Raw genomic sequence first — 27,809 nt, forward strand, 5'->3', positions numbered from 1 at the left:
CATCCCTTGATGGACATTTAGGTTGAAGCCATATCTTGGCTATCATGAATAGTGCTGCAATAAACACGGGGGGTGCAAGTATCCCTTTGATATACTGATTTCTTTTCCTTTAAAGAAATATCCAATAATGGGAATGCTGGATCGTATAGCAGTTCTATTTTTAGTTTTCTGAGAAGTCTTTCTACTGTTTTTCGCATACATTTCATGTGAATGTACTAAGTTACATTCTACCAACAGTGTAAAAGAGTTCCCTTTTCTCTGCATCCTTGCCAACATTTGAATAAGGGTGGTGTCAGTGGGCATCCTTGTCTTGTTCCAGATGTTACAGGAAAGAATTTCAGCTTTCTCCCATTCAGTGTATTAACTGTGAGTTTGTCATATATGGCCTTTATTAGGTTGACGTAATGTCCCTCGTTTGTCTAAGAGTTTTTATCTCGAGAAGATGTTGAGTTTTATCAGATGCTTTTTGGCATCTATTAAAATGATCATGTTTTTTGTCTTTTATTCTGTTGATATGATGTATCATGTTCCATGATGTGCATATGTTAAACATCTTTGCATCGCTGGGCTATATCCCACCTAATCATGGTATATTATATTTTTGATATATTGTTGGACTTAGCATGCTAGTATTTTCTTGAGGATTTTTGAATCTATCTTCATCAGGGGTATTCGTTTCTACTTTTTTATAGTGTCTGTCTGTTTTTGGTACCAGAGGAACTCTTACTTCTTGTCATAACTTAAGCCAGAATTGAAATACCAGATCCTCTGACAATAGTCTAAGGGAGATATGCAACCGAAAGGAAAGCTTAAATAAAACTCTTTGCAAGAATGCCTATTGAGCTACATTTTGATAGCCTCTCAATAAGTAACAACTCAGTCCTTGGTTAGAAATAGCCAATGTCTTTATTCCAACAAATGGCTCCATAAATAATTCTTAGTAGCACTGTCAGGGTACACATTTTTATCTGTGGAAGTTTTAACAAGCAATCATATGCATGGGTCACTCCATGGCTTAACAAACGGAGAATGAAAAACTAATGCAGACTAGTGCCACTGTCGCTTCATAACAAATCAGAAAATAAGCATTGGTCCTCTCCTCTAAACTTAAACTATAGATAAAAAAGGAACTTATCAGCAGGTATCAATCCCGCTGGGTGTTTCCATGGCTTCAACTAGTATAAATAAAATTTGTCGTTCACATTAGCTAGTATAACTGATTCCACAACTAAAGCTATAGCTGACAAATAAAAATCTCTAGATTCTCCAGCTCAAGTTGTTTTAATTGCTTTAGATTATTTGTTGGCTAAACAAGGAGGTGTCTCTGCAATGGCTAATATTTCTTGTTATACCTGGATAAACACATCTGGTGTTGTAAAAATTCAATTACAAAAAAAATTAATAAGCAAGCCATTTAGTTAAGACAGGTTAAATTCTCCTCTAGTTCATTCTTTGATTTATTTGATTGTAGTTAGGTTGGTTCCTTGGGGGCTTGGCTAAGAAGCATACTTTAGTTTCTTTGTACTATTCTCTTAATAGTAACCATTCTAATCTCCCTGGTATGCTGTGTCCTCTCAAGAACCTTAAATGCATGCTCATAACCATCAACAATACACCAGGTTATCTTGTTGCAGTGAGAACAAGGAACAAGATAAACAACACAAGAAAAGTTTACTCAATGAACCTGACATCATGACTTATGAATTCCATGCTGAAACAAAGGCCAACCAGCCACGATTGTGACAGTCACACACACACACCCAAGTTTTGGCCAATCATTAATAAATAAGAGGCTGATCAGAAGGGAGGACTTATTAAAATAATTTAATAGGATGCTTTTAGGCTAAGGTGGACCCTGAGACCTGTGTTCCCATGGAAGCAAACCAAAATCTAACGTGAATGTGTTTGTCATTAAGTGACTAACTTAGAGAAAGTAAAACTTAAGTTCAACCAATCAGAAACCATCAAATAACCTCTAATTACATAACTAGGGATCGTCCACATAGGTAATTCAAATAAGGCAATTATATTACTGTAACAAACTGATCTTTTTTTTTTTTTTGACTTTCCTTCTCTATTCATCCTATAAAGCTTTTCTTTTGAGCATCCCCAGTAGACCCCCAACCACAATCCTCAGTTGAATAATGCCAGATTCATAAATTGCAATTTGTTCAAATAGCCTCAAAAGGACTAATGTGACTCAATTTAAGTTTTTTAAGTTTTCCATTAATTCCACATCTCTTCCAACGTCATATATCTCTATTATCATAGGTCTGCTAAGTCATATTGCCCAAATGTCAGGACTGCTTAAGCCACAGCTTGAACCGTGGACAGCCCTTTTCTGTCCTGGAACCCACTCAAAACTGTCATTATTCTCCCATTTAGACAGATGTGTCTATGAGTAGAATTTTTACAACTGTGTCAGACATTAAGAAAAGTTTTGGAAAATTTTTAAATAAGTCCTTAAATTACTGCATTACACTGCTGGACTAAGATTTTAAGAATAATAAGCAACATATCATTACACTTATTTTGCTGAATATAAAATTATTATTACTTTAATAATGGTGCTTGTTAAACAATATTTTGTATCATTACTACATAAAATTTAAAAATTTAATTATTTTATTTAATCTTGTACTTTCTAAATTTTTATTTTTGATGTTGTACTATACATAATAATTTAGTACAGTGACATTTAATATTTACATAAGTATGTATATATTTAAGATGTACTCCAAATGATTTTACTGATATGAATGTACAATAAAAATGGTTGTAAATCCCCCCTCTAGTGAAGCCACAAGAGTATACAACAGTTAAAAAATAAGAGTAAATGAGACAATCTATGGAGAATTGTAGAATAACAGAGGTAGGCCAAGAATACAACAGAGGGGAATAGAAGCATCATTAAGGGGAAAGAGAGAAACATGGCCCAGCATCAAAGACTGAGGTGAGAAAGTGAGGAAGATAGAACCAGTGAGTATTATCACAGAACCCAGAGGTGAAGGGACTTTCAATAGCACCAAACACTACAGCTTGGTTAGGAAGACAGGTAGATGTTCTTTGAAGGTGACATTTAGAGTTCATTGCGATCTTACTCAGAGAAAAGTTTCAGTGAAATGGTGAGGGCAGAAACCATAAATTTGAGGGATCTAAGTAGAACAATTTGTAATCTAACTGCCCATTCCCCTTATGTTGCTTATGAGTTCTTGTAAGATGCAGCCACCCTAGTTTACAAACCATTTTTTGATTAGCTCTTGTGCTTTCAAAATTCCAGACTTTTGTGGTATGATTCCCTCACCTCTTCCTCTTCTTCATTCTCTCTGCCTATTATAATCCTACTTATTTTGCAAAGTTTATCTCAACTGACACTTCCATTGAGAAATCTTTCTTTATTCCTCGGGTCACTATGCACTTTCTTCTTTATATTTTTATAAAACTTATTTACCCTTTTTTTGGCCAGGTGCTGGGATTACACACCCTTAATCCCAGCACTTTGGGAGGCTGAGGCAAGTGGATCATTTGAGGTCAAGAGTTCGAGAACAGCCTGGCCAACATGGTGAAACCCCGTCTCTACTAAAAATAAAAAAAAATTAGCTGAGCGTGGTGGCATATGCCTGTAGTCCCAGCTATTTGGGAGGCTGAGGCAAAAGAATTGCTTGAACCCAGGAAGCAGAGGTTGCAGTGAGCTGAGATGACACCACTGCAATCCAGCCTGGGAGACAGAGCGAGGCTCCGTCTCAAAAAAATAAAAATAAAAACAAAAACAAAAAAACTTATTTACCCTTTTTTATATCACAGCCTGAATTATACTCTAGTTAGCAATCTATGTGTCTTTCTTCCCAACTAGATTATGAGCTTCTTGTCAGGAGCCATTTTTAAGAAGTTCTTATCCTCACCCTGTTCACACCCCAGTACCCCTATGCCAATTTTTTTTTCCACTGCCCTGTATGTTGTAAGTACTTAATAAAGGGAAAATAAAACTGAAATTTTAGCAATCAATGTAGTAAGTATGAATTGAGGGTCTGAGGATCTAGCTCAGTTTGCTACAAAGTGCCCAAAAGATTTATGAATTGGTCTGTGACTTGATGATATTTAATCAAGATTTACACAATCATGGGATATACTACTCACACCTTATTAAGTGATAAGTATATTCTAGAGCAGGTAAGTATTGTGTATTTCAAGAAGAAGAAAAATCAATTTGATTTCAAAGATTAAGAAAGGCTGCAAGATCTTCTTTGAACTCAACTATTGAGATGGAAAAGAGGGAGAAGCTGTTTTAGATAAGCGAAACATTACTAGCAAATTAATTGAAGCAAATGCACAAGAAACAAGGAAGGGAGCACATGGCCGAGTTTGCTGAGATAAGGAGGAGAAAACAAGTTGATGGTAAGATACAGAAAACAATGGGATATCTAGAACACCAAAATAAGAAAAATTGATTTGGTTTGAAAAGTAATGGGAATTTTATAAATTCTTGAGCAGTGCAGTATTATTTTTTCCCCCTTTCATTCAGCAAGTCCTCAGTTAGCACTAAAGAGTGCCAGACACGGCCAGGCGTGGTGGCTCACGCCTGTAATCCCAACACTTTGGGAGGCCGAGGCAGGCAGATCACGAGGTCAGGAAATCGAGACCATCCTGGCTAACATGGTGAAACCCCGTCTCTACTAACTATACAAAAAATTAGCCGGGCATGGTGGCGGGTGCCTGCAGTCCCAGCTTACTCGGGAGGCTGAGGCAGGAGAATGGCGTGAACCTGGGAGGAGGAGCTGGCAGTGAGCCGAGATCGTGCCTCTGCACTCCAGCCTGGGCAACAGAGTGAGACTCCGTCTCAAAAAAGAAAAAAAAAAAAAAAAAAGAGTGCCAGACACTGTTCAAGATATTTGAAATACAGGACTGAATGTGTCAAAGAAACCCCTTCCCTTTAAGCCTATATGCTAATGATAGTGATGAGACAGGAGTGACCGATTATAGATGTCCTAACGAATATATAGTATATCGAGGAGTGAAGTGTGAAGAAGGAAACAACAGGATAAAGGACAGCTGGTATGAGCAGAAAAGACAGTATAGCAATCTCAATAATTCATATGGGGAGCCAGATAATAATAATATCAAAGTTTCCCTGAGGGCATTGTAGGATGTGGGAACAAATTCACCTCACAGAGTGAAGAAGTTGATGACCTTGGCCGCACTTTCTACACTTTCTTGGATCCTCTTTAAATGCTAATTATTTTCTACAAAGCATATTAGTCACACTTCCCCCAGTAAGAGGTCAAACCAGCCTGAGACTATTTTCTGCCTGTTTTATCTTGTATGTTCAGAATAGTGAATAAAATTGTAAAAATGAGATCGGTTTCATATGAATCAGCAAGATGATCATCAAACAGACTTTAGTGAAGGTCATTTGTTTTTACCTCATTATCTCACAAGACATCTTTAATTAATTTCAAGTGGTTTATATATTTTTAGGACTGAGTCCACAGAATTACACTGATGTCAGTGCAGAGAAATCCCTTTAGGATTTGGTGGAAAACTTTAACTTTGCAGTATAACAGATATAATTATCAACACTGACCTACTAGTAGTCTCCTAGATTTTCATTCTTTTAATCCCAAATGTTTTAGAGGCCAAGGTTTATATTCTTTAATTTTATGAAAACCACATCATAAAGCTGTTACAAAGCTCTTCTCAGTAAAATCTAGGTAAGAGAAGCGAGCTAACTTATTTTTACTTCTAATTTTAGCAACCATAAATCTGTGAATTATTTAGTACCTCTGAATTATTTAGTATCTTTTATTGTTCTTAAATTTCAGCTTTTTTCTAATCTTTCTAGCACTTTTCAAAATTGAATGCTATGAAGAACTAGGATGAGACACAATACTGCAATTTGTCTGACTTTCTGATTGTAACATAGAATTTCAAAACACATAGGTAAAGCTACAAAGAAATTCTGTTAAATAATTTAGGCATGTACATAGAAAGTTATTGCTAACTTAACTGACTACATGGCTTACATTTATTATTTTAAAACAAATTAATAAAATAGCCCATGTTTTTGTTTTAATATTTTGAATATAAAAACATGTCTATTTTGACCATAGAACTTATATGATTCGAATTATCAGTCAGTATGTCCTAATGAATCACTATGCAGGGAAAGGAAATAGCCTTTTAAAGCAAAACAAAATTTGACTTCAAAAATCCTATTAAGATATAAAGGATTTTCTCCTTTTTCCTGTGTTAGAAGGCTATAGTATAAAGGTGAGCTTGCTTTTACTTAGCAGCTTTTAATCTGCTATAGTATACTTCAGAAAATCTTATATAATTTTCTGAAGAAACAGAAAAATGGTAGAAAAGAGTCAATTTAGATAAAAGAGACACCTAAAATTTTATGTAATGATTTTATATATTTCTTTGTAGACTTTCCTTTAAAGCTAATAGTCTGCAGAAACCAAAGAATCATTAAGGATCATTAGTAGAATTCATAAAGCAACTTTACTCATTCCAGGTCATCAGGGTGGAGCTAATACTGAAATTAATACTGCCTTTTCCCCCATAGTATTTTACAGCTCTTTTCACAGAAGTATAAATCACAACTAACCTCAAAATGCTTACAATATAAGAAAATTGAATAGACTGACATTTTAAAGAAGCAGTGTATATATAGGCAAGAAATTCTGAATTGTATGGAGTATATAAGAGAGCGTCTACTGTTCAGAAAATGGAAATCTGTGTGGCCTGGGGCAATTAGTTAAAACTTTAAGTAGCATTATATAAAAAGTATTCCTTATCAAAAGGAGGAGGGATTTAGGCATGTAAGAGAAAATCAACAGGAATAATAGAATGGATAGAGTCAATGTTTATGAAATGGGTGTGACACTGGGGAAAGGGATGAGACAAGTGATAATCTACGGATGTTTATTTCTTTAAATTTACAAGATAATTTTCTTTAAAGATAAATATTTTCCTCCTCAGTTCTTAGTGAATTTTATACAGTTCCTAAGATATAAATTTAACATATCTGTTATATGCTTTTTTAAAACATTCAATCTACTGGAAGAATATATAAAAATTATTTTCTTGGAGAGAGATGTGTGTGTGTGTGTGTGTGTGTACATATATATATATATATAGCCCCATATAATATATATATTCTATATTATATGACACATATATGTATTATAAATTTGTTTTAAGGAGGATCTTCAATACAAAACTGACAGTGAAATTATTTGAGAACAATGAACCAGATAGGGGTCCCCTAGTTTTTTATGCTATCCTTGCATAAATTTATAAAGATGAACCATTTCCACTTTAAACATCTTCCCTGGAATTTTCAAAATATCCTTGTGAATCCTAAGGGTCAGAGCTTGAGGTCATAGACACTGACACTTTAGGAGAACAAATGTCCCCTAGAAGTATGTGAGGATGTATTTAGAAACAGCAGGGGAAATATGACAAAGAAATTCCTCTACTTGTTGTAAAAGGAAAAAAATTGAAGGAACAATAATATGCTCTCAATTACAATATTATAACCCCTCATTCATCTCTCAACAGACAAGGTGGAGATGAATAAGGAGAATCACTCCTTGGTAGCTGAGTTCATCCTCACGGGATTTACATATCATCCAAAGCTGAAGACTGTTCTGTTTGTGGTGTTCTTTGCCATCTATCTGGTCACCATGGTGGGGAACATTGGTTTGGTGGCATTGATTTATATAGAGCAACGTCTTCACACACCAATGTACATATTTTTAGGCAACCTAGCTCTGATGGATTCCTGCTGTTCCTCTGCTATTACTCCCAAGATGTTAGAGAACTTCTTTTCTGAGAACAAAAGGATTACCCTGTATGAATGTATGGCACAATTTTATTTTCTCTGTCTTGCTGAAACTACAGACTGCTTTCTTCTGGCAGCAATGGCCTATGACCGCTATGTGGCCATATGCAACCCACTGCAGTACCACACCATGATGTCCAAGACACTCTGCATTCAGATGACTGCAGGAGCCTACCTAGCTGGCAACCTGCATCCCATGATTGAAGTAGGGTTTCTGTTGAGGTTAACTTTCTGTGGGTCTCATCAAATCAATCACTTTTTCTGTGATGTTCTTCCATTATATAGACTTTCTTGTATTAACCCTTATATCAATGAATTGGTGTTATTTATCTTGGCAGGATCAATTCAAATCTTTACTATAGTCTTAGTCCCTTATTTCTACATCCTTTTCACAATATTTACAATGAAATCCAAGGAGGGAAGAGGCAAAGCTTTATCTACTTGTGCATCTCACTTTCTCTCTGGGTCAATATTCTATGGTTCCCTTCTCTTCATGTATGCTCGACCAGGTGCAGTTAATGAAGGGGATAAAGATATACCTGTTGCTATATTTTATACTTTAGTTATGCCTTTATTAAATCCTTTTATTTATAGCCTAAGAAATAAGGAAGTAATAAATATTATGAAAAAAATTATGAAGAAGAGAAAATTTTGTAACATTCTGAAACAAGTGTCATCCCCTCTGGCAACTTGATAATACTTTATTTTAAATCAAGGGATAGTGAGGCAGTGTACAAGGCCACTTTGAATATAAAATATTAAATTATTTAAAAATAATGATATATGAGTTCAAAATGTTCAGAAAGGAGAAATTCCTGTAAAATATACTTCAAAATCTAAGCTACTAGGGTTCATCAAAAGTGAACTAAATTATTCATGAAGTCTCAGATTGTGTCAGAGTGTAATTAGTTACAATTTTCAGCAAATCCAACAAATACTAGGAATAAATGTCAGTACATATAACGGTAGTGTGCATTTACTATTGTTGGCAAATTTCTGGAATCTTAAAGCATAATTTTACAAACTCAGGCACATTCCAAGTTCTCAAACATTAGTCCCTTTTTAAGCAGAATCATCTGTGAGAAGTAAATTGTCTGTTTGAATTTGATTCTAACTTTTTTTGAGTTCTTTCAAGAGATTGCTTGAAAAATTATTCATGCAGAATATGTATTCTCTAATCAATAATATTTTCATATTCAGTGTTACTCACTAGTCATTTTACATTCTCAAGTTCTATGAAACAGAGTACCTGTATTGATTGCTTTTCCCTTTCTATAATGCCATAATTTTAAAAATGTATTTCTGGGCTTGGCACGGTAATCTGGGCTTATGCCTGTAATCCTAGCACTTCCAGAGGCCAAGGCAGGTAGATCACCTGAGGTCAGGAGTTTGAAACTAGCCTGGCCAACATAGTGAAACTCCATCTGTACTAAAATTTTTAAAATTAGCCAGGCATGGTGCATCCCTATAATCTCGACTACCTAGGAGAATGAAGCAGGAGGATCGCTTGAACCCTGGAGGTGGATGTTGCAGTGAGCTTAGATCAGGCCACTGCACTCTAGCTTTGGTGTCAGAGTGAGACTCTGCTTCAAAAAATATATAGAAATAAATAAAAAGTGTGTTTCTGTGTCATTCACTCTCAACTCTTAGTAACACTGAATCCCAGACATCTATTCAGGGAAGAGTTTGTGACTTATATGGAGCCAGTGAGACAGAAAAGGTGATTTTTTCCTGAAAAATGAGTTTTCTTATTTTAAAAGAGAGCCACAAAAAATAGTCTTTCTCTCTCTGAGTGTTATAGTATGCGGATATGAAACCCAGCAGAGCCAATTCCCTTTCACCATCAAGAGGAAAACCAGCCTGGGGTTGTAGTCAATACTCAAATGAGGGCAAAGCTGAAGAAATCACACAGAAATAGACCCAAAATCTCTGGAGTAAACCATCTCTTCTGACTGTATAATCCAATAGACCTTCTTATCTTTTAAGCTTATTTGGCAAAGATGTTTTATTCATGACTGAATAAATACTAACGGATACATTCCTGCTTCTTGACTATCACTCATATTTGTCTCTTTATATTCTATTTTAAATTAATCCTCAGGTGATCTTTTAGTTTTCAAATAACTTTTCAGTGGTATCCATTTTACTGTTCAGTAAATTTATTAGGTTTTTTACTCTTATTACTATTTTAATTTCTAATAACCTTACTTTAAAAAAAATGAGGGACAGAGAAATTTCTTGTCTACAGAAATACAATGGTAGAGCTCAGGAACCAAACCCAGGCTATCTGGCTCCAGAATCCATGGTCTTAACCACTAAGTCATACTGTACATAGCACAAACTAAAAGCAGGAGAGGAAACATTTTAACAATCTAAGCTGTGAAGTGGGCAGAGAAATAGGGCAGATATTCAAAAGAGATATGGATCAAAGACATTTACCTCCAAATTTATTTTGAAAAATTTCAAACCTACAGAAAAGTTGAAAAAAGTATATGATTAACATTCATATACTTCTTTTAGCCAATTAAGCAATCAAACAATTGTTAACAATTATTGAACAATTGTTAACATTTTACAATACTTGCCTATCACCAAATGTGTATATAGGTATATAATACCTATATACATACTTATAATACATATATACATTAATGTAATACAAATGTACATATATATTACATGTCCATATGGATATTATACAAATGATACATATACACATAAATATATACTTACAATACATATATACATACAGTTAATACATATATACATAGATACATTTTTTAATAATCAAAACATCTAAATAGGGCACTGGCTTGTTATTAGAAGTTCCACCAACCTGAACTACTTTAATTGTAAATTATTGATGGGCTCACAGCAATAACAAAACATTAAGATGTTGTTAGGCATAAATGATGCAGAAAATAGGGATTCCAAGCATCTAAACAATATTTATTTATTAAATACACAAATATGAAAAAAAATTTACTGAGAAATTGCTATCTTGCTATGCACTAAGCTAGTGTCAAAGAAAACCAGAGCAGGACAAAAGTTAAAGTGCTAAATACAAAGTTGATTCAGGACTATTGCCATAGGGGCAGAAAAACCCCAGTGTAGAGCTGGGCTTCATTTCAAATGCAGCAGGGAAAAGGGAGGTCTTGTAGCCAAGAAGCAGGGGGTGGCCAGCGAATGAAAAATTATTAAGAAGAGACATCAAATCTAGGGGGAATTCTGGTTGAACCAATTGAAAAGGATTTATTTATTCTTTGATTTATTTATATTTGAGATAAATAAATCACATTGTCACCCATGCTGGAGTGCAGTGGTATGATCATAGCCCACTGAATCCATAGTACCTGAATCCTAACAAGATTTTTGCTGAAGGCAAGCCAGAGTATTCAGATACCAAGAATGGGAAGGGAAGAATTTTGATCAGATATAGAAGGTCATCAGGTATTGAGGATGGGAGGATTCTTGCTAGATTGTCTTTCTGCATTATTTACTAGAACTAGATTTACAAGAAAGTACACAAGTCAGCCGAAGAGAAGGTTCAGAAGCCTGACTATAGTTTGTTCAAGGGAAAAAGAGGCATTCTTCCCTTAAGTTTATTTCTCCTCCAGTTTGCTCATTTATGACTAGCAAAACCATCTGCTGGTACCTGGTGCAGGTTGCTAATTGTATTGTGAGATCAATGAGACATTTAATGAGAGGGATACCCATAAAGAAAAACAGAATGATAAATATTAGAGGCTGCTCTGCTGGGTTTTTTTTCTTCCAAGAAGGAAGCTTAGAAGCAGTGTTAGCACACCTCTCCCACTTGAAAGGACAGAATAGCATGTAGAGATTTATGCTGTGAACTTTTTTCAAGAAGCAACACAGGAACTTAACAAGAAAACCGAAAGAAGCACAGGCTGTTTGAAAGAAGTGGCAGGCTATAGCCTACACTGTGAAACAGCCAAAAAACTCTAAGTCCCCAAAGTGTGAGAAAGGGACAGACTGCATCCAGGATACACATTCCCATCAGGGAACGTGAAATCCAGGCCATGGGGGAAGGCCTTTACCCTACCCAGAGCTGGGACTGATTTAGGGAATAGTGAGAAATATAAAAGTAGAGGCAGTAGTGGAAAGCACCTTGCAGGCATTCCCAATCTCTAGCATGGACTGGGGGAAACCATTCATTCCTTATTATACCTCACAGGGACTCAGGGAAGTCAGCCAAGTAGCTCAGACAGTGGTCACAGTTTGAAAGAAGCCTCCAATTGAATTTTGGGATATAATATTGAGTGGGAGCAAACTCCCTTGGCCAGAACCCAGGGGCAAGTGGGAAGTACACTGCAGCCATGAGTGCAGGAGCCAGGCTGCCAAGGCTGCCTGGAGCTTAGCTCAGTGCTGCTAGCAGAACACTTCAGGAGTGAGAACAACTTTGCCAACTGTGTGGGATCTGGGTGAGGCTTACTGCCACCTGCTACTCTTTACTCCCTGTGCAAACTCTCTTCTGTGCAACAGAGGCAGTTACACTCCCCTCTGGAGCATTACCCCAGCAGCCTGATAAATGCCCTCTGACCCTCAGAGAAGCTGCAGCTTGCCACTCATGTGGAGCCCCAACCTGGCTGTGCCCCTCCACCCTCCCTGGTAGTGTAACACAAATGACAGAAACATTTAGGAGCTTTATGGCCCTTCCCATCACCTGAGAAACCAGAATATCTCCTCTGGGCAAAGCAGGGAAAGCTCAAATCCTGCTACTATTACAGGAGCAGGTACTCTTTGGCAAGTGCTACCTCCTGGCTGAAGGCCAGCCAACACAGTCCACTACAGCATCTCTAGATAGAATAAGAGTGTGCCTAGAAATAAGAAAACTGGTATCTGACCTCAGCTACCACCACTGCCTGCAACACACTGGCTAACCAAGAGGTCTGAGTCTGTCCACATGCCGAGTTCACTACCATCATAATCAACATTCAAGAAAAACAACACACTAAGGCTATCTATAATCAAGGATTCTCACAAAGTCTACATCACTCCCCTGCCACTCCCGTCACAGCCAGTACTGGTACCAACTGCTGTGGTTTTGAGGAAAGGTAACATCACTAGAACCCTTACAGACTTTCCCCAGCACCAGCCTGGAGTATAACAGCCCCACCGGGTGGTCAGACCCAGAAGAACAATCACTATAGTCTGGCTCTCAGGAACTCATACTCCTAGAGTATGGGAGAGAGCACCTCATCAATGGAACACCCCATGGGACAAAACAATCCAGTTCTTCTGGGTGAATATCTGTCTCAAAACACAACCATGTCAACATTTCCCTGGTCAGCTATTTTTTTTCTGTAATTCCATATATGTTCAACTAGTATGAAATCTGTGCATATTGGAACCATGCAATGCCAAGACTGCCTACACTTACTTTTGAACTGATTGCCTAGGTTCCTAATAAAGAAGTCCCTACCTACCATGAAGGACCCTGAAGCAAAGAAGACAAAATTCTCAACAGAATCAGGAGCATCTCTATAAAAATTCCATTGTTTCCTTAACTTGAGTTATTAAAATACCTGGGACAAAAGAATCTGGATGGCAAGCCTTAAATCCCAGATTTTTCCACTGGTGGGAAGCTTCTTTCAGCAGAGACACAGTTGCAGTGTTGGGCGTTGGAGGGAAATTCTGCAGCTCTACTCTAACAGTCAGGCAGCCTTGGTGCTCATGAAAGATCTTACAGAAGGGGAATTCTTTCCCTCCTTGTCCACCACTGCAGACACAGCTGGGTCTTCTCCCATGGGAGCTCAGCATGGGTGCACCTGTAGAGAGTGTCAGGCCTCTGAGCCCAAGCCAAGCCATCGCATCCCCTGTGACTTGCACGTATACACCCAGATGGCCTGAAGTAACTGAAGAATCACAAAAGAAGTGAATATGCCCTGCCCCACGTTAACCGATGACATTCCACCACAAAAGAAGTGTAAATAGCCAGTCCTTGCCTTAAGTGATGACATTACCTTGTGAAAGTCCTTTTCCTGGCTCATCCTGGCTCAAAAACCACCCCCACTGAGCACCTTGCAACCCCCACTCCTGCCCACCAGAGAACAAACCCCCTGTGACTGTAATTTTCCTTTACCTACCCAAATCCTATAAAACGGCCCCACCTTTATCTCCCTTTGCTGACTCTCTTTTCGGACTCAGCCCACCTGCACCCAGGTGAAATAAACAGCCATGTTGCTCACACAAAGCCTGTTTGGTGGTCTCTTCACATGGACGTGCATGAAAGACAGTCTTCCTGGAACACTTCAGAGTACTGTATTCCCACAGAAGGAGCACTCCCAAGGTTGAGGTTTGCATGAGAGGCAGAGTCACAATTTCTCTTTATTTGGAATATCAACATCCTTACAGATGAAAAAAGGTGCCTTTCTTGGGACACGAGTGAGTCTTGAAGGTGGATAGCTTTACTGCTGACCTGGTGGAAGAACTGAATTGGCTCCCATCCTTCTCCCTGATAAGACCTCAGTGTGCCTAATTGAGAGCGCCTCCAGCCACCTTCATCAAGGCTAAGATCTTTGCACACCATTGGGTATTGCATTTATCCATATGCTTTAGCTACAACCTGTTCCTACCCAGGGACACCTCCTCTACTGGCCTGAAGTCTGAACCATCAACTCAGTAAATAAAATACTGGGGGTAAATTAAATAAATTAAAAAGTACATACTATGGGGGAATGAGATAAACTTCAAAAGACCTCTGCCATTCCAATTCTATAGGAGATAGTGAACTTGCCCACACACTGAGTACATTGCTACTACAACTAATATCTGAGGAAGCCGTCATACAAAGACTATAATCAAGGAACTCAGACAGAGTCTTCCTCAAACAGAGTCTTCACCCCTAAAAGCACCATCAAGAACAAAATTAGGGTAAAAAGAAAACTATAAACATTAAAGTCGCATCCTTAAGGGAGAAAAAATGAAATTTTAGAAAAAGTCAAATCAAAAATAAATTCAAGCACACTTAGAAGAAATAGTCTACCCAAATAAGAAAGAACGAGAGGAGTAATTCTGGTAATAAATATAACAAAACAAGGTTCTATAACATTCTGAAAAGATTCCCCCAGTAATGAATCCAAACCAAAATGAAATTGTTGAAATACCAGATAAAGAATTTAGAAGGTCAATTATTAAGCTACTCAAGGAGATACTACAGAAAGGTGAAGACCAACATAAAGAAAATTTTAAAAAATTCAGGATACAAATTAAAAAATTCTAGACAAATAGGTATCATAAACCAATCAGAAGTTCCAAAAATGAAAAACTCATTTAGGGAATTACAAAATGCAGTGGAAAGTTTCAACTATAGACTAGAACAAGTAGAAGAAAGAATCTCAAAACTGAAAGGCAAAGATTTTTAATTAACCCAATCAGACAAATATAAGGAAAAATGAAAAAAAAGAAATTAACAAAGTCTCAAAGAAATATGAGATTATGTAAAACAGCTAACCCTTACAATAATCGGTGTCCCTGAGGGAAAAGAGAACGCTTAAAATTTAGAAAACTTACTTGAGGGAATAATTGAGGAAAACTTCCCTGGCCTTGCTGGAGGTTTAGAAATCCAAATACAACAAACTCAAAGAACTCCTGGGAAATTTATTGCAAAAAGATTATCACCAAGGCACATAGTCATTGTGCTATCTAAAATCAACATGAAGGAAAGTATACTAAGAGCTGGGAGAAAAAAGCATCAGGTAACTTATAGAGGAAAATCTATCAGACTAACAGCAGACTTCTCAGCAGAAACCATTAAAGCTAAAAGGTATTGGGGTTCTATCTTTAGTCTCCTTAAACAGAATAACTGTCGGTCAAGAATTTTTGAATCCAGCAAAATAAGTTACTTTCATAAATGAAAGAAAAAGTTATTTTTCAAACAAATGCTGAGGTAATTTGCTATTACCAAACCAGTACTACAATAAATGCTAAAAGGAGTTTTAAATCTTGAAACAAAAGCTTGATATGCACAAAAATAGAACCTCTTGAAAGCATAAAACTCAGAAAAAAAAAGTATGTAGGTAACAATGAACATGATGAAGAGATCAGTACCTAACATCTCAATATTAACATTAAATGTAAATGGCCTAAAAGCTCCACTTAAAAGATACAGAATGGCAGAATGTATACAAAATCACAAACCAAATATCTGCTGTCTTCAAGAGGCTCACCTAACACATAAGGATTCATATAAACTCAAGGTAAAGGGGTGGAAAAAGATATTCCATGCAAATAAAAACCAAAAGAGAGTGGGCGCAGCTATTCTTATATCAAACAAAACAATTTAAAGCAACGACAGTAAAAAAAAAAAGAGGCAAAGAAAGTTATTATGTAATGGTAAAAGGGTCAATCCAACAAGAAGATATTACAATCAATATCAAATTACAAATTTACATGCACCTAACACTGGAGCTCCCAGATGTATAAAACAATTGCTACTAGACCTAAGACATGAGATTGGCAGCAACAAAATAATAGTGTGGGACTTTACTATTCCACTGACAGCACTAGACATATTATTGACATAGAAAGTCAACAAAGAAATAATGGATTTAGTCTGGGCATGGTGGCTCACACCTGTAATCCCAGCACTTTGGGAGGCTGACAGGGGCAGATCACCTGAGGTCAGGAGTTGGAGATCAGCCTGGGCAACATGGTGAAACTCTGTCTCTACTAATAATACAAAAATTCGCTGGACATGGTAGTGGGTACCTGTAGTCCCAGCTATTCGGGAGACTGAGCAGGAGAATCACTTGAACCTGAAAGGTACAGGTTGTAGTGAGCAGAGATCGTGCCACTGCACTCCAACCTGGGAGACAGAGTGAGACTCCATCTCGAAAAAAAAGAAAAAAGAAACAATGGACTTCAACTACACTCTAGAAGAGGTGGACTTAACAGATATTTACAGAACATTCTACCCAACAACTGCAGAATATATATTCTTCTCATAAGCACATGGAACATTCTCCAAAAGAGATCATACAATAGGCACAAAACAAGTCTAATACATATAAGAGAATTGAAATTATATTAAGTATCTTCTCAGATTACAGGGGAATAAAACTAGAAACCAACTCCAAAAGGAATAGTCAAAACTGTACAAATATTTGGAAACTAAATAATTTCCTCCTGAATGATTTTTGGATCAACAATAAAATCAAGATGGAAATTTTAGATTATTCAAATGAAATAATAATAATGAAAAAGTTATCAAAACCTTTGGGATACAGCAAAAGCAGTGCTAAGAGGAAAGTTCATAGCATTAAATGCCTACCTCAAAAAAGTCTTGAAGAGCATAAATTGACAACCTAATGTCACACCTTAAGGAAGTAAGTACAAAGTAAACCCAAAGGCAACAGAAGAAACTAACAAAGTTCAGAGCAGAACAAGATGAAATTGAAACAAAAAAGTATAAAAGATAAATGAAACAAAAAACTGATTCTTTAAAAAGGCAACAAAAATTTATAGATAGACCATTTGCCAGATTAACCAAGAAGAGAGAAGATCCAAATAAACTCAGTTAGAAATGAAACTAGAAACATTGCAACCAGTACCACAGAAATATGAAAGATCATTTAAGCCTACTATGAATGCCTTTATGTGCACAAACTAGAAAATCTAGAGGAAATGAATAAATTCCTGGAAACATACAACCCTCTTAATTAAATTAGGAAGAAACAGAAACCCTGAACAGATCAACAACAAGCAGCAAGATTGACTCAGTACCAAAAAAAAAAAAAATGCTAATAAAAAAAATTCAAGAACCGGATGGATTCACAGCTGAATTCTACCAATCAATCAAAGAATGGTTGGTACCAATCCTACTGAAACTACTCCAAAAGATTGAGAAAGAGGGAATCCTCCCTCAATCATTCTATGAAGCCAGTATTACCCTAATACCCAAAGCAGGAAAGGACATAACAACAACAACAACAACAACAAAACTACAGACCAATATCCCAGATGAAGATGGACGCAAAAATCCTCAACAAAATACTAAATATCTGAATCCAACAGCACAGCAAAAAGATAATACCTCATGATCACACGGGCTTCATCCTGGGGTTAAGAGCTGGTTTAACATACAGAAGTCAATAAATGTGATACATCACGTAAACACAATTAAAAACGAAAGTCATGTGATCATCTCAATAGATGCAGAAATAGCATTCTATCAGATCCAGCATCACTTTATGATAAAAACCTTCAATAAAGTAGTTATATCAGGTTGCTGCAGAAGGTAATTGCTGTTTTGCCATTAAAAGTAATGGCAAAAAAACACAATTTACTTTTGAACCAACCTAGTAGAAGGGACTTACCTCAGAATTGGTGAGCCATTGATTTGACAGCAGCTGTGATGTTGTCCATGGCCATGATGAATTGTATAAGTAATGACTAAATGATTCTATTTTGTTGAGTCTAACTTTTTCAGCCAGGTGGTAGATTCCTAGGAATGGTACCCAAAGGGTGGCAAACCTTTCTGAAAATGTAATTAGATCATGAAAGGAACTTGTTCTATAGCTGTTTTTCCTAAATTATCTCCTTAGGAACTGAGATCAGCTACAAAAATACCTCTGAGTTTCTGAAAACCTTATTTTTCCAATAGTGAGAATTAGGTAAACTGGAGAAGGTGGGTGATAGTTCAATAAAAGAAGAAAATTGTAGAAAATCAAGCAACATAAAGGGATTAGTAAAATTGGTAAGAAAAGAAGATCTGGTTCAGTAGGTCAGTAAAAGACAATAAGCATAGGTTCCACAGACAAAATAAGAAACATCAGGAGCTAACAAATGTTCATAAAAATAATTATCTGATATCTTAAGGTGACAACAGGATACAAATTTTGAGGATGTAGAAAGGGCTTATTGGATGTGGTCTACATGCAGCTGGAAATTAGGCTGGGAGGGGGAATGAGAACATTTCCATTTACATTATGGATATCCTGGGAATCTATAGTGGCTTTGAGGCTTTATATTGGACTTAGTGACAACTAGATAAATGTAGAGACAAATACTCATTGCCAAAATGAGGACTGCATTATTGGACCATGGCAGCTCTCACCATGGGCTTCTGGAGCCCCAGCAGGAGGAGACCCCTTAAAAAGTAGCAGGGGCAGCAAGCCAGCTGAGGTAAAGCCCAGAGGGTTTGGTTTGGTAGCATCTGTAGCAGAGCATAGTCAGGGAGGTCCATCCCCCTAGGCTAGACTTGCTCCCATAGGAGGCTTTAGACCTAGGGGAATTTTCAGACCTGATATCCACAGGGCAGTCTTGCCCATCAGATGAGACTGGTCTGACCTGCGCACCCCTTGGTCTGCTGGCCTCTCCCAGGGCCACAGCCTGGCCATGTCTGCTTGCAGGACAGTCTTGGGTACACTGGGGGCCTACATTAGAGCTTCTCTGCTTGTAGACTGTGCGTGACCAGTGGCAAGCCCCAGTGAAGTGGCCACTACAGCCACGCATTAGTCTGCCCACTCCCTTCCCATACTGCAGCTTCCTCCAGGCCCACAGTGACTCCCCACATCACTTTGTTGGCACACGTCTGCACAGGTGGGTTTTACTTCATTGCCTCACCAGCACATGGAAGTGCAGTTTGCCTCTCTGCTACCAACCACCATTGCAGATGGAGCCTTGGCAGGGCCAGAGGCAGCAACCATTGCCCTGTCAGCATGCTGCACTTGTACTAACACTGCAAAGAGAACAGCAGATCCTCCCCTAACCTGAATGATCACTCTTGCTTTTGAGGCACAGAGAAAGTACCCAGACCTGCACCCACAAGCACCCTGCCCCCAAGCCAACACCACCTTCAATGCAATCACACACACCGTAAAGTTAGGGGGAGGCTCCCCATCCTCCCCCCAGCTGCATTTCCTCTGCCACTGCGGTAAGTACCTGCAGGAAAGCAGGCACCCCAGCACCCACTATCACTCTGTCACAGCTGCACCTCAGCAACCCCCCACCAACTGCAGTGGATCCAAACCCTGAAGAGTGAAAGTTGGGGCCAAATACTAGTCCTCCAGAGTTAGAGCGCACAGTTCAGGAGTTGGGAGCTGAGCATTGGCCCCCTAAAATCACTCAGAAATGAAGCCAGTTGGCTGAATCCACCTTATACCGCAATCCAACCCTCAAGGTTATCAAATAAGATAAAAGGAAAAACAAACATCCAAAGGCCAGCAATTTCAAAGATTAAAAGTAGATAAGCCCACAAAGATGAAAATGAATCAGCACAAAAATGCTCAAAATTCAAAAAGCCAGAGTACCTTCTTTTCTCCAAATGATCACATCACCTCTCCAGCAAGAGTTCTGAACCAGCCTGAGATGGCTAAAATGACAGAAATATAATTCAGAATATGGATAGGAAACAAGATCATTGAGCTACAAGAGTACATTAAAACCCAATGCAAGGAAGCTAAAAAGTCATGACAAACAATGCAGGAGGTGACAGACAAAATAGATAGTATAGAAAAAATGTACCTGGCCTGATAGAGCTGAAAAACACATCTACAAGAATTTCATAATACAATCACAGATATTACTAGCAGAATAGACAAAGCAGAGGAAAGAATCTTAGAAATTGAAGACTAGCTTTCTGAAATAAGAAAGTTAGACAAGAATAGAGAAAAAAGAATACCTCATTGATGTTCCTAAAAGAGACGGGGAGAATGATGCAACCTGCAAAACATATTCCAGGATATCATCCATGAGAAATTCTCCAATCCAGCTACAGAGGCCTATATTCAAATTCAGGAAATGCAGACAACCCCAGTAAAATACTTTACAATAAGATCATCCCAAAGACACATAATCATCTCTAAGGTCAAAATGAAAGAAAATATATTAAAGAAAACTGGAGACAAAGGTCAGGTCACCTAAAAAGGGAAGCCCTTCAGACTAACAGTGGACCTCTCAGTTGAAACCCTACAAGCTAGAAGAGATTGGAGGCCAATATCAATATTCTTTAAAAAAGGAAATTCCAATTCAGAGTTTCATATCCAGCCAAACTAAGCTTCATAAGAGAAGAAAAAATAAGATCCTTTTCAGATAAAGAAATTCTGATGGAATTGTTTACCACTAGACCTGCCTTACAAGAGCTCCTGAAAGAAGCACTAAATATGGAAAGGAAAGACCATTATCACCTACTACAAAAACACACTGAAGTACAGAAATCAGTGACACTATAAAGCAATAACATTAACAAGTCTGCAAAATAATCCTCTAACATCATGATGGTAAGATCTAATTCACACATATCAATACTAACCTTGAATGTAAATGGGTGAAATGCCCCAATTAAAAGACACACAATGGCAAGCTGGATAAAGAACCAAGATCCATTGTTATGCTGTCTTCAAGAGACCAATGTTATGTGGAATAATACACATAGGTTCAAAATAAATGGAGGAAAATCTACCAAGCCAATGGAAAACAGAAAAAAAGGAGGGGTTACAATCTTAGTTTCTGACAAAACAGACAATAAGCCAATAAAGATCAAAAAAGACAAAAAAGGGCATTATACAATGGTAAAGGGTTCAATCCAACAAGACAACCTAACTAACTTAAATATATATATGGACCCAACACAGGAGCACAGATTTATAAAGCAAGTGCTTCAAGGCCTTCAAAGAGACTTAGACTCTCACACGATAATAGTGGGAGACTTTAACATCCCATTGACAATATTATACAGATCATTGAGACAGAAAATTAAAAATCATCAAGACAGAAAATTAACAAAAATATTTAGGACCTCAACTCAGCACTAAATCAAATGGACATGATATATATATACAGAATTCTTCACCCAAAAATAACAGAATATACATTTTTCTCATCACTACATGACATGTACTCTAAAATTGATAACATAATCAGAAGTTAAAAACTCCTCAGCAAATACAAAAGAACTAAAATCATAACAAACAATTTCTTGGGCCACAGTGCAATCAAATTAGAAATCAAGACTAAGAAATTCACTCAAAATGATACAGTTACATGGAAGTTGAATAACCTGCTCTTGAAGTACTTTTGGGACAAGAAATTAAGGCAGAAGTCCAAAAGTTTTTCAAAACTAATGAGAACAAAGAGACAATGTACCAAATCTCTGGAACACTGCTAAGGCAGTGTTAAGAGATAAATTTATAGCACTAAATGACCATATCAAAAGTTAGAAAGATCTCAAGTTAACAACCTATCATTACAACTGAAAGAACTAGAGAACCAAGAGCAAACAAATCCCAAGCTAGCAGAAGATAAGAAATAAACAAAATCAGAGCTGAACAGAAGGAAATTTAGACACACACAAAAAAGCCATTCCAAAAAACCAATGAATCCAGGAGGTGATTTTTTGAAAAAAAATTAATAAAATGGATAGACTGATAGCTAGATTAATAAAGGAAAAAAGAGAAGACTCAAATAAACACAATGAGAAATGACAAGAGGGATATTACTACTGACACCACAGAAATACAAACAAACATCAGTGAATATTATGAACACCTCCATGCACATAAACTAGAAACTATAGAAGAAATGGATAAACTCCTGGACACATACACCCTCTCAAGAATGACCCAGGAAGAAATTGAATCTCTGAACAGACCAATAACAAGGTCAAAAATTGAGTCAGTAATAAATAGCCTACCAATTAAAAAAAGACTAGGACCAGACAGATTCACAGCTGAATTCTACCAGATGTACAAAGAAGAGCTGGTGTCATTCCTGCTGAAACCAGTGCAAAAAATCAAGGAGGAGGGACTACTCCCTAACTCATTCTATGAGGCCAGCATCAACCTGATGACAAAACTTGGTAGAGATACAAAAAAAAAAAAAAAGAAAAAAGAGAACTTCAGGCTAATATTCTTGATGAACATTGATGCAAAAATCCTCAACAAAATGCTGGCAAACCAAATACAGCAGCACATCAAAAAGCTTATCAAGTACGCTTCATCTCTGGGACACAAGTCTGGTTCAACATACACAAATCAGTAAATATGGTTCATTACATAAACAGAACTAAAGACAAAAAATGCACGATTATCTCGATAGATGCAGAAAAAGATTTTTGATAAAATTCAACATGTTTTTTGTGTTAAAAAAACTTTCAAGAAACTGGATATTGAACGAATGTACCACAAAATAATAAGAGCTATCTATGAAAAGCCCACAGACAATATCATACTAAAAGGGAAAATGCTAGAAGCATTCCTCTTGAAAATCGGCACCAGACAAAGATGCCCACTCTCACCACTACTATTCAACATAGTATTAGGAGTCCTGGACAGAACAATCAGAAAAGACAAAGAAATAAAACACATCCAAATAGGAAGAGAGGAAGTGAAACTATCGCTGTTTGCAGACTACATGTTTCTATATCAAGAAAGCCCCAGAGTCTAAGCCCAAAAGCTTCTTTAGCTGATAAACAACTTCAGCAAAGCCTCAGGATACAAAATCAATGTACAAAAATCACAAGCATTCCTATACACCAATGACAGTCAATTCAAGAGCCAAATCAGGAATGCAATCTCATTCAAAATTGCCACAAAAAGAACACAATACCTAGAAATGAAGCTAACCAGGGAGGTAAAAGATCTCTACAAGAACTAAAAAACACTGCTCAAAGAAATCAGAGATGACACAAATGAATGGAAAGGCATTCCATGCTCATAGATAGGAAGAATCAATATCATAAAAATGGTCATGAGGTGGAGCCAAGATGGCCAAATAGGAACAGCTCCGGTCTACAGCTCCCAGTGTGAGAAACGCAAAAGACGGGTGATTTCTGCATTTCCATCTGAGGTACTGGGTTCATCTAACTAGGGAGTGCCAGACAGTGGGTGCAGTGCACCGTGCATGAGCCGAAGCAGGGCGAGGCATGGCCTCACTCGGGAAGTGCAAGGGGTCAGGGAGTTCCCTTTCCTAGTCAAAGAAAGGGGTAACAGACGGCACATGGAAAATCGGGTCACTCCCACCCTAATACTGTGCTTTTCCAACAGGCTTAAAAAATGGCACACCAGGAGATTATATCCTGCACATGGCTTGGAGGGTCCTATGCCCACGGAGTCTCACTGATTGCTAGCACAGCAGTCTGAGATCAAACTGCAAGGCGGCAGTGAGGCTGGGGGAGGGGTGCCTGCCATTGCCCTGGCTTGATTAGGTAAACAAAGCAGCTGGGAAGCTCGAACTGGGTGGAGCCCACCACAGCTCAAGGAGGCCTGCCTGCCTCTGTAGGCTCCACTTCTGGGGGCAGGGCACAGACAAACAAAAAGACAGCAGTAACCTCTGCAGACTTAAATGTCCCTGTCCGACAGCTTTGAAGAGAGTAGTGGTTCTCCCAGCATGCAGCTGGAGATCTGAGAACGGGCAGACTGCCTCCTCAAGTGGGTCTCTGAACCCCGATCAGCCTAACTGGTTGGCACCCCCAAGTAGGGGCAGACTGACACCTCACATGGCCAGGTACTCCTCTGAGACAAAACTTCCAGAGGAACGATCAGGCAGCAGCATTTGTGGGTCACCAAAATCCACTGTTCTACAGCCACCGCTGTTCTGCAGCCATCGCTGCTGACACCCAGGAAAAAAGGGTCTGGAGTGGACCTCTAGCAAACTCCAACAGACCTGCAACTGAGGGTCCTGTGTGTTAGAAGGAAAACTAACAAACAGAAAGGACATCCACACCAAAACCCACCTGTCCGTCACCATCATCAAAGACCAAAAGTAGATAAAACCACAAAGATGGGGAAAAAACAGAGCAGAAAAACTGGAAACTCTAAAAAGCAGAGCACCTCTCCTCCTCCAAAGGAATGCAGCTCCTCACCAGCGACAGAACAAAGCTGGACCGAGAATGACTTTGATGAGTTGAGAGAAGAAGGCTTCAGATGATCAAACAACTCTGAGCTACAGGAGGAAATTCAAACCAATGGCAAAGAAGTTAGAAACCTTGAAAAAAAATTAGACAAATGGATAACTAGAATAACCAATGCAGAGAAGTCCTTAAAGGAGTTGATGGAGCTGAAAGCCAAGGCTCGAGATCTACATGAAGAATGCAGAAGCCTCAGGAGCTGATGCGATCAACTGGAAGAAAGGATATTAGTGATGGAAGATGAAATGAATGAAATGAAGCGAGAAGGGAAGTTTAGAGAAAAAAGAATAAAAAGAAACAAACAAAGCCTCCAAGAAATATGGGACTATGTGAAAAGACCAAATCTATGTCTGATTGGTGTACCTGAAAGTGACAGGGAGAATGGAACCAAGTTGGAAAACACTCTGCAGGATATTATCCAGGAGAACTTCCCCTATCTAGCAAGGCAAGCCAACATTCAGGTTCAGGAAATACAGAGAACACCACAAAGATACTCCTCGAGAAGAGCAACTCCAAGACACATAATTGTCAGATTCACCAAAGTTGAAATGAAGGACAAAATGTTAATGGCAGCCAGAGAGAAAGGTTGGGTTACCCACAAAAGGAAGCCCATCAGACTAACAGCAGATCTCTCGGCAGAAACTATACAAGCCAGATGAGAGTGGGGACCAATATTCAACATTCTTAAAGAAAAGAATTTTCAACCCAGAATTTCATATCCAGCCAAACTAAGCTTCATAAGTGAAGGAGAAATAAAATCCTTTACAGACAAGCAAATGCTGAGAGATTTTGTCACCACCAGGCCTGCCTTAAAAGAGCTCCTGAAGGAAGCACTAAACATAGATAGGAACAACGGGTACCAGCTACTGCAAAAACATGCCAAATAGTAAAGACCATCAAGGCTAGGAAGAAACTGCATCAACTAACGAGCAAAATCACCAGCTAACATCATAATGACAGGATCAAATTCACACATAACAATATTAACTTTAAATGTAAATGGGCTAAATACTCCAATTAAAAGACACAGACTGGCAAATTGGATAAAGAGTCAAGACCCATCAGTGTGCTGTATTCAGGAAACCCATCTCACATGCAGAGACACACATAGGCTCAAACTAAAGGGATGGAGGAAGATCTACCAAGCAAATGGAAAACAAAAAAAGGCAGGGGTTGCAATCCTAGTCTCTGATAAAACAGACTTTAAACCAACAAAGATCAAAAGAGACAAAGAAGGTCGTTACATAACGGTAAAGGGATCAATTCAACAAGAAGAGCTAACAATCCTAAATATATATGCACCCAATACAGGAGCACCCAGATTCATAAAGCAAGTCCTGAGTGGCCTACAAAGAGACTTAGACTCCCACACAATAATAATGGGAGACTTTAACACCCCACTGTCAACATTAGACAGATCAATGAGACAGAAAGTTAACAAGGATACCCAGGAATTGAACTCAGCTCTGCACCAAGCAGACCTAATAGACATCTACAGAACTCTCCACCCCAAATCAACAGAATATACGTCCTTTTCAGCACCACAACACACCTATTCCAAAATTGACCACATAGTTGGAAGTAAAGCACTCCTCAGCAAATGTAAAAGAACAAAAATTATAACAAACTGTCTCTCAGACCACAGTGTAATCAAACAAGAACTCAGGATTAAGAAACTCACTCAAAACTGCTCAACTACATGGAAACTGAACAACCTGCTCCTGAATGACTACTGGGTACATAACGAAATGAAGGCAGAAATAAAGATGTTCTTTGAAACCAACGAGAACAAAGACACAACATACCAGAATCTCTGGGACACATTCAAAGCAGTGTGTTGAGGGAAATTTATAGTACTAAATGCCCACAAGAGAAAGCAGGAAAGATCCAAAATCGACACCCTAAAATCACAATTAAAAGAACTAGAAAAACAAGAGCAAACACATTCAAAAGCTAGCAGAAGGCAGGAAATAACTAAGATCAGAGCAGAACTGAAGGAAATAGAGACACATAAAACCCTTCAAAAAATCAATGAATCCAGGAGCTGGTTTTTTGAAAAGATCAACAAAATTGATAGACTGCTAGCAAGACTAATAAAGAAGAAAAGAGAGAAGAATCAAATAGACACAACAAAAAATGATAATGGGGATGTCACCACTGATCCCACAGAAATACAAACTACCATCAGAGAATACTACAAACACCTCTACGCAAATAAACTAGAAAATCTAGAAGAAATGGATAAATTCCTCGACACATACACCCTCCCAAGACTAAACCAGGAAGAAGTTGAATCTCTGAATAGACCAATAACAGGATCTGAAATTGTGGCAATAATCAATAGCTTACCAATCAAAAAAAGTCCAGGACCAGAAGGATTCACAGCCAGATTCTACCAGAGGTACAAGGAGGAGTTGGTACCATTCCTTCTGAAACTATTCCAATCAATAGAAAAAGAGGGAATCCTCCCTAACTCATTTTATGAGGCCAGCATCATCCTGATAACAAAGCTGGGCAGAGACACAACCAAAAACGAGAATTTTAGACCAGTATCCTTGATGAACATTGATGCAGAAATCCTCAGTAAAATACTGGCAAACAGAATCCAGCAGCACATTAAAAAGCTTATCCACCATGATCAAGTGGGCTTCATCCCTGGGATGCAGGCTGGTTCAACATTTGCAAATCAATAAATGTAATCCAGCATATAAACAGAACCAAAGACAAAAACCACATGATTATCTCAATAGATGCAGAAAAGGCCTTTGACAAAATTCAACAGTGCTTCATGCTAAAAACTCTCAATAAATTAGGTATTGATGGGACGTATCTCAAAATAACAAGAGCTATCTATGACAAACCCACAGCCAATATCATACTGAATGGGCAAAAACTGGAAGCATTCCCTTTGAAAACTGGCACCAGACAGGGATGCCCTCTCTCACCACTCCTATTCAACATAGTGTTGGAAGTTCTGGCCAGGGCAATTAGGCAGGAGAAGGAAATAAAGGGTACTCAATCAGGGAAAGAGGAAGTCAAATTGTCCCTGTTTGCAGATGACATGATTGTGTATCTAGAAAACCCCATCGTCTCAGC

At 38.1% G+C, this 27,809-nt stretch overlaps 2 protein-coding genes across 3 annotated transcripts in view; both read left to right on the plus strand.

Annotated features, from left to right (window-relative positions):
* Window positions 1-27,809, plus strand: part of LOC109026182 (olfactory receptor 5H14-like) — a 229,512-nt gene that overhangs the window by 147,383 nt on the left and 54,320 nt on the right. The gene's annotated exons all lie outside the window — the stretch shown is intronic.
* OR5K3 (olfactory receptor family 5 subfamily K member 3) lies at window positions 7,261-8,701 on the plus strand. The gene has a single exon (XM_004035957.3). The coding sequence runs from the start codon at window positions 7,575-7,577 to the stop codon at window positions 8,538-8,540; it is 966 nt and encodes a 321-aa protein (XP_004036005.3). The 5' UTR covers window positions 7,261-7,574; the 3' UTR covers window positions 8,541-8,701.

Source organism: Gorilla gorilla, chromosome 2 (genome assembly GCF_029281585.2).
Source record: "Gorilla gorilla gorilla isolate KB3781 chromosome 2, NHGRI_mGorGor1-v2.1_pri, whole genome shotgun sequence".
NCBI lineage: Eukaryota > Metazoa > Chordata > Mammalia > Primates > Hominidae > Gorilla > Gorilla gorilla.

Excerpts from the sequence above, each read along its gene's own strand:
- OR5K3 (XM_004035957.3), top strand. The coding sequence starts at position 7,575 with ATGAATAAGGAGAATCACTCCTTGGTAGCTGAGTTCATCCTCACGGGA.